Source organism: Cebus imitator, unplaced genomic scaffold, assembly GCF_001604975.1.
Source record: "Cebus imitator isolate Cc_AM_T3 unplaced genomic scaffold, Cebus_imitator-1.0 Scaffold179, whole genome shotgun sequence".
NCBI lineage: Eukaryota > Metazoa > Chordata > Mammalia > Primates > Cebidae > Cebus > Cebus imitator.
Genome location: NW_016107494.1, coordinates 1,871,192 through 1,883,565, shown reverse-complemented (window position 1 = coordinate 1,883,565; position 12,374 = coordinate 1,871,192). Strand labels below are relative to the sequence as shown.

The 12,374-nt window shown below is 49.1% G+C and overlaps 1 protein-coding gene across 1 annotated transcript in view; it reads right to left on the bottom strand.

Annotated features, from left to right (window-relative positions):
- The window catches only part of B4GALNT3 (beta-1,4-N-acetyl-galactosaminyltransferase 3), a 100,063-nt gene extending 89,767 nt beyond the window's left edge, over nt 1–10,296 (bottom strand). The window contains exon 1 of the mRNA XM_017545413.2: nt 10,058–10,296. Within this exon, the coding sequence (XP_017400902.1) occupies nt 10,058–10,226 (169 nt within the window). The 5' untranslated portion in view covers nt 10,227–10,296. The remainder of the gene's footprint in view (nt 1–10,057) is intronic.
- Between the last annotated feature and the right edge of the window lie 2,078 nt (nt 10,297–12,374).

The window sequence follows — 12,374 nt, the reverse complement described above, 5'->3', positions numbered from 1 at the left end:
CCCTGCCTTCTGCTGTTGGAAGTCATTTACCTGGCATGTGTTCCCCATCTCCACCTCTCTTTCCCAGGCTCTCTGCTCAGCTGAAATGAAAAGAAAAGAGGCCCAGGACACGGAGTACGTATTGCGCTATGTGCCTGGTCCATGAGGGAATCCTCCCCGTCCTCACTCCTCCTGCCCACCTTTGCCTGAGAGGTGCTGGTGAGCAGCTGGGACCAGCTGGCTGGCAAGGGAGGTGTGCATGAGCACACGCCACACACATTCGTTTGAACCCGGGCTTGGCAGGCAGGGTGGAAAGGAGTGGATCAGAGGATTTGTAAGAAGATCTCAGCAGGGAGGCCTTTAATCTTTGAGGCAACTGCTTGTATGGAGACCATGTTGTCAGAGATGACCTTGGAGGCCAAAGCAGTCAGAACTACTGGGAGAGCTGCCACCTCCTGGTTCAGGCAACTGAGCCTTGGAAAGACCAGTGCCAGAATGTCAAAGATATTCCTTTCTGACTGTCCTCTTCACTCCTTAGTGACATGGGCAAGTTCCAAATCTATTCCTGCAAAGAAGCATCTCACTCCAAAGATTATGGAACTGAAGCCCTCAAAAGGACAGGAAATTAGTTTCAGGTAAACTGATTTCCTGAAAACAGGAAACCAGGAAAGTCAGTTACAAAGCTAGGATGTACAAGGAGAAAACTGGCTGGACACAGTGGCTCACGCCTGTAATCCCAGCACTTTGGGAGGCTAAGGAGGGAGGATCACTTGAGCCTAGGAGATCAGGACCAGCCTGGGCAGCATAGTGAGATCCCATCTCTAAAAAAAAATATATTTTTTATATAAACGAGATAACTGCCATGTGTTCCTGTCTTCCAGTCCCAGAAATCTCAGCATGAACTCAGGGGTATGCAGCAGAGTGAGAGGCTATCGCTTCCCAACTGCTGTGCTTCTGTGGCTTGGTACAGCCCCCCAAATAGCTCTCATTCTCAGCAAAATCCTTGACTCTTAACCTGGCCCCCTCCCCTAATATAAATGTTTGCCAGGGATGGAAAGATGAAGGCACTGCTGAATACCACGCAGGGAAAAAGTGATTAAAGAATGTGTATTTAGCTGGGCGCGGTGGCTCACGCCTGTAATCCCAGCACTTTGGGAGGCTGAGGCGGGTGGATCACAAGGTCAAGAGATGGAGACCATCCTGGTCAACATGGTGAAACCCCGTCTTTACTAAAACCACAAAAAATTACCTGGGCATGGTGGCGCGTGCCTGTAATCCCAGCTACTCGGGAGGCTGAGGCAGGAGAATTGCCTGAACCCAGGAGGCGGAGGTTGCGGTGAGCCGAGATCGCGCCATTGCACTCCAGCCTGGGTAACAAGAGTGAAACTCTGTCTCAAAAAAAAAAAAAAAAAAAAAGAATGTGTATTTGGTGGCAGGTGCTGGACACAATGGCATAGTGACTGCTGGGGGACTGGACACAGCTATGTCATGGGCTGAGAAGTTGAAGAGGCACTGGCAAATGGGCCAGTTGAGGAATGTGTCTGTTCGCCTCTCCTGCCCAGCCATTCTCTAACTCCTATCAGACTGAGAGGGAAGAGATGGGAACCAACAAGCATTGAGCTCCTAATATGTGCTAGGCTCAGTAAATCTCATTTAGTCATAATGAGATTTAGTGAGCTCTACAGGAACAGCATTATAGCCCCACTATGCAGACAAGACCTCTGAGACTCAGAAAGGAATAAATACCTTCTACAAGGTCCCACAATTGGTAATAGAGCTTGAACTTGAACTTTGCTTGTTTTCAAACTCCACAATTTTTTCCTGGAATTATCAATGCTTTTCAGTCCACTCAGTCTGCCACAAAAAAGTAAATGTTCCATAAACATTTTGCTTTAAGTTTAGAATGAATTGCTTCTGCAGCCATTCAGGGTTTACAAAATAAATAGAAATTGCAAAATACACAACACTCAATTTCTTGAGCATTTATAAATAAAATCCTTGGTCAATCTGGAATGTCATTTCTTTATTTCCACTCCCACCTCTCTCTATTCTCTTCCCATTTGTAGGCCCTCTTCCTGGGTTGTGTGGCCACAAAGCAGAATTTTAGCTGTGCAGAGTGGGACACACGCATAGCCTCTGCTAGGTACCACAGGAACATGGTTTCAAAGAAGAAATGGGTAGAAGAGACAGACAAAAAAATACAGAAATCCCTGTATTCCCTAAGCAGGGATTCTCAGCTGCTAATAGAGGGGCTAGGGGCTGGATCTCTAAATTAGTTTGTGACTTTATGCATCCAAAAGCAACAGGCTGGCAGTGGCCACAGATCTTCACATTGAGGTGTCCTTGCTGGTGTGAGGAGCTTCCTCCCAAATCTTTGCGGGGATAGGTGCCCACACAGCAAACCAATTTCTGGCCTTCCTGGTCAGTCTCTCAGTTGTTCTCTTGGTAGTGTCAGGGATGCCCCAAATTTTATTGAATTTGCCTTGTGTGGGGTCATGATTTTCAACAAAAGTGGCTCAGGCCCCAACATCTGTCAGTAAATTCCAAGCTTTTGATAGTCTTCTGCTATGGAAAGAGGTAATAATTTGTGGATGTGATTCAACTTTTCAGTACCTCAATAAAGACTCCAAAAAGGTCAGGGCAATACTATTTTGGCTTTTTAAGTTTTTAAAACCAGACTTTTTGTCTATGGCCTCCTGGAATCCAACCTCTTGTTATCACTGCTTATTATACTTTATTTTTGCAACAATGTCTAGGTCAGAGTGGTGGCATTTTAGGTGCTTATTTCTGCTTCACACTTGTATGCATAACATAGTGCTCTTGTTGATTTATTATATGCCTTGATTTGGTCCAGGAAAAGTTAAAGTAACTTACAAAAATTAAAGTAGCTTAGAATATAAGATGACATAAACTGGAAATAGTTGGTTGTGGGGGTGGGGAGATAAAGGTACAGGCATAAAATTAGTAGAAAAATACAGATCATAAAATCCTTTACACTTTTCTCCAGGTGAGGAAAAAACTGAATCCGAAAGTTTTCTAGTAAACAACACAAAGAGAGAAATCAGAGTGATTATGCAACTTACATGACCAATAAAAATTGAAACAAACAGCTCAAGAGAAGCACAGCTATTTCCAAGATCAAGACCAGAAGAAACATGTTTAGAGAATTCTCACATATGGATGAGCAGCAGTTCTCAATTCCATCCTGGCAGAGAGCTACTGGAGAATTTCAGAGGCTGTGTATCCTGTGGCTTTTAGGCTCCTGGTCTTCCTTGGCCTTAGGTTATTTTATTAGTGATGCTGGGGTGCCTAAAGGCAAAAAAGTACTTTCGCAGGAGTTAATGTGGTCCAGATACATGGCTGTTATCTAGTATAATAAGCATGCATTCTTTTTTTTTGAGATCGAGTCTTGCTCTGTCGCCAAGCTGGAGTGCAGTGGCGCGATCTTGGCTCACTGCAACCTCCCCTCCCAGGTTCAAGTGATTCCTCTGCCTCAGCCTCCTGAATAGCTGGGACTACAGGCAAGTGCCACCACGCCCAGCTAATTTTTTGTATTTTAGTAGAGACGAGGTTTCACCATGTTGGCCAGGATGGTCTCGATCTCCTGACCTCGAGTTCCGCCTGCCTCAGCTTCCCCGTGTGCTGGGATTACAGGCGTGAGCCACCGTGCCTGGCCCAAGCATGCATTATTTTTATCCTTATTTTATTTTATTTATTTTTTTGAGACAGAGTCTCCCTCTGTCACCCAGGCTGGAGTGCAGTGGTGGAATCTTGACTCACTGCAACCTTAGCCTCCCAGGTTCAAGTGATTCGTGTGCCTCAGCCTCCTGAGTAGCTGGGACTACAGGTGCACACCATCATACTCAGCTAATTTTTGTAGTTTTAGTAGAGATGAGGTTTTATCATGTTGGCCAGGTGGCTGGTCTCGAACTCCTGACCTCAAGTGATCTGCCCACCTCAGCCTCCCAAAGTGCTGGGACTACAGGCATGAGCCACCACACCCAGATGCATCATTTTTATAATCATAAAGAATATCATTTTAAAATGAGAGAGAGCACAGTGGCTCACTCCTATAAGTGAGCCCAGGAATTCAAGGGTACAATAAGCTAAGATTGCATCATTGCATTCCAGCTTGAGAGACAGAGTAAGACCAGTCTCAAAAAATAATTTCATTAATTTAATTTAAAAATTTTTAAATAAAAAAACACAATCTGTATTATTCCACTTATATAAAATATTAAAATATGCTAAATTAATCTATGCTGATGGTAGTGATTGACAGCCCCCTGTGGGGGCACTATGATGCTGGTAATATTCTGTTTCTTCATCATGGTGCTCATAACACAGGTATTTTCAGTTTGTGAAAACTGCTCATCAAGCTTTCTGTACATATACTTGAATAAAAAGAGAGACCACAGGAACAATTTGCATGTTTATCGTCTTAAAAAGTTGGTCAGTACCAGGCCTTTTGTACTTACGAAATAAAGAACATACTGAACATAAAAATAAATTATATACTAGGCCACGCACGATGGCTCACGCCTGTAAGCTCAGCAATTTGGGAAGCCGAGGCGGGCAGATCAAGGGTTGAAGACCATCCTGCACAACACGGTGAAACCCCATCTCTGGCCGTGGTGGCACGCACCTGTACTCCCAGCTACTCGGGCTTGAACCTGGGAGGTGGAGAGGTTGCTGTGAGCTGAGATCATGCCATTGCACTCTAGCCTGGTGACAGAGCGAGACTCCGTCTCAGAAAATAAATAAATAAATAAATCATACACTAAAGTATCACAAGAATACAAAGAATATTCATTTTTGCTTATCCAATGGATATTTCTAACATTCAACGTACCACTTAACATGAGTCTGTAAAAATGGAAAGATCTGTCATGCTTTGTTCAGAATATATAACACATACAGCCCAGTGCCCTTTAGAGCCACCATACAACTATTCTCACCTCTTCCACTCGTATTTTTGTATATTGGTTAATATACAAATCTATTAATTATGTGAATCACAAGGTCAAAGGATTGAAAATTCCAAATGTCTGATTCACCTAGTTGAGATCACATAATCTTTTCATATAAAGAAAAGCGCTTATGGAAAATAAAAGGGTAGTTTTGAGACTGGTGGAACACTGTAGAGGAGAACTAGACAGTGAGTGGCCAACTCCAAGAACAGCCTCTAGGACTCCTTCCAAAGCAAACTCTGCTATGTCCGCAGCTCCGCTCTGCTCCATAAAGCTCAGTACTAGAGGGCTAGACCGGGCTCCATGGCCTGGAAAATTACTGCAGCGTACTTACCAGCCTCTCCTGAAACCAGCCCGGAAGCGCTTTCATAAAACCTTGTGCTACAAAGCAGTTATAACCATGCACAGTGTCTGAACAACTCCCAGGACAGGGAGTGGCAGGCAGCCCCAGCACCACCAAGCAGGGGAATCTCAGCTGAGATTGCGGGTGCCTGGGTAGTAGGTAGGGTAAAGATGGCAGATGCGTTGCTGAGGTTCTGCTGGCCACATCAGCACGGGGACTGAGAGACCAGGGAAAGGAGAGACTCTAAATATGGGTAAGGTTGCCTATTGTCAAAAACTGCATTCCTTGTATAGGCAATGACCAAAGAAAGCACACGATTAAAAAAAAAGTCTTATCGTTTATCTTTTGTATTTGTATTTACAGGCTATTGTTGGTATGTGTATTATGGTACAGGGAACAAGAATTTCTAGGTTTTATTCTTAGATCAGTCCCTGATAAACACAGTATCTGCCAGTGGAAAATATCAGGTGCTTGGAAATTCAAAGCTGACACATTCATAACCAGAAGGTACTTATCTGAGCGCCTAGTATGTGCCCAGAATTGAATGTTGATTTGAAGACACATGCAGTAGCCTGGTGACCTGAATGCCAGCATAAAGAGACGTAAACGGGACACATGAAAAGGAGCTAGAGGTTCCCTGCGACAGAGAGGCAGCCCAGCCAGAGCTGCATGAGACAGTCCCTGCCCGCGGGAGTACATGAGGCAGTTGTGCTTGCTGCTGTGCTGGGTTTCAACTCCATGCCACGCTATCCCTCCTCTGCCCACACATCTGTCTCATTCACTTCTCCCTTTCTCCCTGCCTGCATCTCAGTTTACTGCTCTGCCCTGCATAACCTCTGTTACTGGAGGGTTTGTATCCTTTCCGAATCAGACTGGCTGTGGTGGCCAGGGCTGCAGTGACTGCCTCACATTGTGGGTGTGCCTCCCTCAGCCCACTCAAGTCAGCCAGAAGTCACAAAGGCCAACCAGAGAGACGTGGTACAGATAGAGGTAAGGCAGCAAAAGTCAACGGCTTTCTGAGCCTCAGAATACTTTGGGAACCAGCAAGTAATCCTGGCACTTAAATGGGGACGTGCCAGATCCAGCTTTGGGAGCTCTAAAAGAGGCCAGTGCATGCCTTCCTTCTGTCCTGGATTTGTGCCCAAATGTCATCCACTAGCTCTGAGATGTTTCATCTCTAGAAACCATCTTTTTTTTTTAAGGTGGAGTCTTGCTCTGTCACCCAGGCTGGAACGCAGTGGTGCAATCTTGGCTTGGCTCACTGCAACCTCCGCCTCCTGAGTTCAAGCGATTCTCCGGCCTCAACTTCCCCAGTAGCTGTTTTTGTTTTGTTTTGTTTTTAGTAGAGATGGGGTTTTGCCATGTTGGCCAGGCTGGTTTTAAACTCCTGACCTCAAATGATCCTCCCTCTTCAGCCTCCCAAAGTGCCGGGATTACAGGTGTGACCTACCGCCCCTGGCCTCTAGAAACCGTTTTAGTCCAGAACTCTGCCTTCAGAGAGAATCTTAGCTGATCCAATCTGAACAAATGGGTATATGACTTGTTAAAACCTGCCTGATCAGAGAATCGTTAACTTCCGATAACAGTTTGTTCCCAGGGCTTTTTCAGCCAGTACATATACCAGGATAGCCACATCACTTATTAAAACACTGAAATCCTTATGCATGCATTAGTACAGTGACTGCCCCAGGCCCTCTGAGTGTCCCACTGCCACCTGGACCCCCTCCCCAGGACAGCTTCATGACTCAGCAGCTAAAGGGTTAATGTTGGCCTCAACAAGGGGACTCATCAGGACCCTGTTCCAGAACCATCATGCCATGCCAAAAGTATTGTTACCCTCCACTTGTCCCATTCTACAATGCTACCCTCTTATAAAACTTTCAACTGCTTTCTGCTAGCTACTGAACAAACATCAATCTTTAAGGTTTTTATTGTCTTCCACACATAACATCATCCTCTATTCTCCTCATACCCTCTGTTTCACCAAACTCAGCTGTTCAATATTCTCAAATACAAACTTTCCCAGGCCCTCAGTCTTCATGACATTACTCTTTCTGTCTGCAATAGCCTTTCTGTATCCACCAAAATCTTACCCACTCTTCAAAATCTCCCAAAATGTCACCATTTCCATGAAATATTAGTTGGGAGAGCTGTTCCCATTTCAAGAGGTGTCACAGAAACACATAGGTCCTATGTTTGCAAAACTTAATGACTTTTATATTACAACCATTTTGATATAGGCACCTTAGCTCTCCTCCTAGATAAAGCTGTAGATGCTAGAAACCCCATCCTAGTCATCACACCTACCTGGCCCCACACAAGGCCTGGCTCCAGGTATGCGCTAAATAAATATTTGTGTAAATGAATGAGTGAACAGTCCTGATTCTTTTGTCCATTTTCTATTTGTTAAGGATTTTGGTTGTTTTTCTCTGAAGACACTCCAGCTGTGGTTATATCTCCTTCTACACATGGAGCCCAAATTGTACATCATCCACATCTTAAACTACCGGGTTATTTCATGAAGATAAAGAAGGAAGTATGCTCCCCTATCATTACTGGTAACCCTGGAGTTTGTGACTGCCATCTCTTCACGCTCTTCTTCCAGCACCAGATCCAGCACAGGGACAGGCAAATGAAAGGTTCCTGGTAATGGGGACTGGCCTTACAGATGACAGGGAGCTGTGGGTGGTGGAGGGAGTTGGCAGGGATTGCTGGAGAGGAGAGGCGGGGTGGCTTGCTGGAAAGCAGAGCCAACAGGCTGGTTCTGGTTGCTGTGGTTGAGGCCAGGGATACAGGCCTGGGAGGTGCAGTTTTACTACCCTGGTTGACATGCGAGGATGTGGAGGAGGGAATGCTAGCAACCCCTTTCCACTTCTCCTTTCCTAATGCCTCCTCCCTGGCTCTCCCTCCACAGGAATAGCTATGAGCTGGAGTGAAACCTACAGGAAAGGAGGGAACTCTGATGCAAGATATCTGGGCTTCTTCACAACAAAAAGGATGGGAGACAAGGAGCCAGAAACCGCAGCTCCCTTCTAAATCTCATTCCATAGGGAAATCGAGAGTAGAATATAAGGGCAAAAAGACAATGTAGCCAAAATGATGGCTACATTGGGAAGATGCGTCCCCTCCCAGGCCCCCACCCGCACACCCTCCAAAGGAGCTCAACCATTTGGGGCCGAGTGGCCATGCAGGGGAGAATAGATTGACTGTCTTTCAGAAGGAAGAACAAGGCCCAGAGAAGGGAAGAATTCACTATGGGCAGGCAGATTTTGGTCATCGGAGGAAAGGGCTCTTCTGAGTCCAGCTGTGGCACTGGGGTGGACTCGGCCTTCCTAGTGATGTGCTGAGCTCTCCAGCCCTGGAAATGGTCATGTGCAGTTCAGTCTTAGTATCCAGACTGAACACACCTTGGAGATCATCTAGACAAATCCTCATTTTCACCTGAGAAGCTCTTTTTTCCCTTGATTCCCCAGCTAGTTGGTGGCACAGCCAGTCTCCTCTAACTCACAGCCAGAATTATTTCCATCACCACAGAAAGGTTAGGCCATAAATATACATTTCCAACCCGAACCAGCTCAACGACTGTCCCTAGTAATTCCCTCTCTTGGGCCACAAGAGAAGGCACAGCACCACACCCAACTCTGGATAGAGGAGCTGACAGGACTATAGGTCAGAATGTCTTCTCAGCAACTTGCTCAGTCACTCTGTCTGAGTTTCCCCAAAGCGGGAGGGAAGTGAAGGCATGGGAGGCCATGTGCCAGAACTTTGAACCTCGGCCCCTGAGTCTTGGGTTGGGCACGTGGTAGTAATGAGAGTTTCTCCATTCCTTTTCCCAGCTATTGCAGGGTCTTTTACAGCCCCTGACATTGTCAGTTTTACTTTGTTACTCTCATCCACAGTACGTTGAAAACCATCTCGCACAGCCATACCTATTGATGTAAAAAGGCAGAGACCATGCTCTCCTGTATTCCTAGGAGGAAACTGAAGCATGGAATTACTAAGTGGCTTTGGCTAAGTTAAAAACAGAAGTAGGAATCTACCCGCTGCCCGCTCCACTGTGCTTTCCATCCATCTCCTTAAACTGGAGTTTGGGAGATTGCTCAGGGTTCAGATAACCAGCAAAAAGGGCGGCCGAAACAGGCGAGGGAGGGCGCAGCGGGGAGGTGGGAGATTCAGAGGAAGAGGACAGGGCTGGGAGAGGAGTGAAGCGGGAAGGAGAGGGGACTCTCCGAGGTATCCTAAAAAAGAAGCCCCCGCCAAGACGCCGCAGGAGAGGAAACGGAGGGAGCCAAACAGAAGGCGGTGGGCAGCTTGGGCCGCGCGGACTGGAGCGCGTGCCTGGGCATGGACGGCCGAGAGCATCCCATACACGAATCCCCAGCTCGCGCGTAGACCCCGCGGACCTTCACCCCGGGAGCCACAAGCCGGGCACGGCAGGAGGGGCTGAGTCTCTGCCAGCGTCTCGGCGGGGCGGGCGGGGAGCCTCTCTCCAGGTCGCTCTCCGATGGGAGAAGCGAGGAGCCCCCCCGGGATGCCCCGGCCCCACACGGCCGGCTGGCAGGCGGGGGCTGGGGAATTTTGCCCTCGGCCCCGCCGCTTCCCCCGCCCGCCGCTCTCCCCGAGTACGCGCGGGGCGACGCCAGGCACCTGAGGGAGAAACGGGTGGGAAATCGAGTCTGAGGATGGGATGAGAGGCGGGTCCCCCCAAAGCAGGAGCCGCTGCTGCCCACCCCCGCGCCCTTCGCCTCCCCTCGGCGCTACTTACTCCGGTTCAGGGGGTTCCCGCCGACCTGGGCCGACGCCACCAGTTCCAGATACAGAGTCCAGAGCCCCACCGACACCACGGCGAGACCCAGCAGCAGCCGGAAGCGCCTCCGCAGCAGCTTCACCGGGCGCAGGAGGAGAAGGAGCCGCGCGGCCCGGGGGCTCCCCATGGCGCTGCGTTGAGGCGGCCGCCGCTGGAGCGGGCTGCAACCCCCCGAGCCACAGCACCCCGGCCCGGCCCCGCGCCCCGGGCGCCCTGCGTCCCGGCCCAGAGTCTCAGGGCTTCGCCGAGGCCGCCTCCCCTGGCCGCTCTCCGGCGGGGCGCGGGCTCATGCTCCGGCGCGAGGGGTCCCCGAGCTGCGCGGGCGCCCCGCAGTTCTCTCCGGGAGTGGAGCCCGGCTCCTCCTCCGCGCCTGTGCTCCGCGCCGGGCTCTCCTCGCCTCGCCGCTCCCGTCGCAGGCTCGCCGCCGCCCTCTCTCGCTGCGCGCCACCCGCCCTCACTCGCTGCCCAGAAGGAGGCTTCCCCAGCGAACCGCCGCCCGCGTCCGCCAGCCCCAGACTGGGCTCCCGGCTCGGGTCGCTCCCGCTCGCCGCACCTGGCCAGGCCCCGGCCCCGGCCCCGCCCCAGCCCAGGTGGGCTCCGCCCCCGAGAAGCCGTTCTGGCTTCCCTAGCGGAGCGAGAGGTGGGGCCAGAGACCTGGTGCCTCTGCCGACGGGGCACGGGTGGGTTGACGAGGGGGCGAGTGATGATCCGGACTCTGGGCGACCGAGGGAAACCGAGTCACCGCCCAGGCGCCTGACGGTGTAGCTTTAAGCAGAAGCGAAGTAGAGGCTGGTATGGGGGCGCCCAAGGCTTCAGCCTCAGAGCCTTTCGTCGCCTGCAGCAACGACCCTACTCTCTGCTTGAGGAAACCGGAGTAGACCTGATATTCGTCGGGAGATATCACTGGACAGTTAACTCCGACATAGCTTCGTCGTCCACCTGAGATTTGAAGACTTTTCTCCCCAGCCTGAACCACATCTCCGAGAGGCACCCACGGTGACCCCCAGCAAGCAGTTTTCCCAGACTGGTCAGGAAGGGCTGTTTGAAGACAGTATCTGTTGGAGGGTTCCAAAAATGAATTTTAAAAAGAGAAAGGAACTCACTCTTAGAGTTGAAAAGATCACCAAGATAAGCCAGGTACAGTGGCTCACGTCTACAGTCCCAGCGCTTTGGGAGGCCGAGGCGGGAGGATCCCTTGATCCCAGGAGGTCAAGGCTGCAGTGAGCCATGATTGCGGCACTGCACTCCAGCCTGGGCAACAGAGTGAGACCCCATCTCAAAAACAAACAAACAAACAAAAAACAAAAAAACACAATATTCCGCTCCTCTGCCTTCAGGCAGGTAAAGCATTATTACCTGATTTAAATTAGATAATTAAAGTATCAAGGGCAGAATGAACTGCCCAAGGTCATTCAGCAGGTTACACTGCAGCTTTCTTTTCCATTATCTCTTCTGGGAAAAATGGTCAGAAGACTATGGGAAAAGTGAAGCGGTCAAAGTGTTCCTGGACATTTTTAAAGCAAATTAATATCACACAAGTCCTGTTCCCAGACAGAAGTTCTCACAGAATTGAGAGCTATGTTTCCCTCTTCTCTGTTCTCACCGCAGTTGGACAGTGCACATCTCTACAGGACTTTTCCTAATTACCCTCCCCAACTCCAGGCTTCCCATCTCATCCTCTCCACTGCCACCAGATGGTCTTCATAACAAGCCAGGCATGGTGACACGCACCTGTAGTCCTATCAGGAGGCTGAGGCAGGAGGAGTGTGAGGCTGTAATGAGCCATGATCATGTCACTGCACTCCAGCCTGGGTGACAGAGCGAGACCTTGTCTCAAAAACAAACAAACAAACAAAACCCTCACATATGTATCTACACACCTGCTCAAAAATATTTAATGGCTTCCAATGCTTATTGATTAAGATGCACACTGTAAATCGAGAATTCAAGGCCTTCCGGAACCTTTTCCAACTTTAGGTGACCACGTGAAACCTGCTCCAGCTAAAGTGAGTTTATTCACTGCCCTCCAACACATTCTCTTTTCTAGCTGGTCAACTTGTACTCTTTCTCCAAGGTCCATTTCAGATTCTATAAAGCTTTCTTGGGCCAGCAAAGTCCTAAGTAACTCCTTCCTTCTTGGAGCTTTAGTAGAACTTGCCATCTGTCTCACCATCTGATATGTCGGAACTTACTTGGAGTGTGTGAGTCTTGTTTTCCTAACCTCACTGTAAGGCTTCAAAAATGGGAGCTGTATTTCCAGTGGGTGGTACAACGT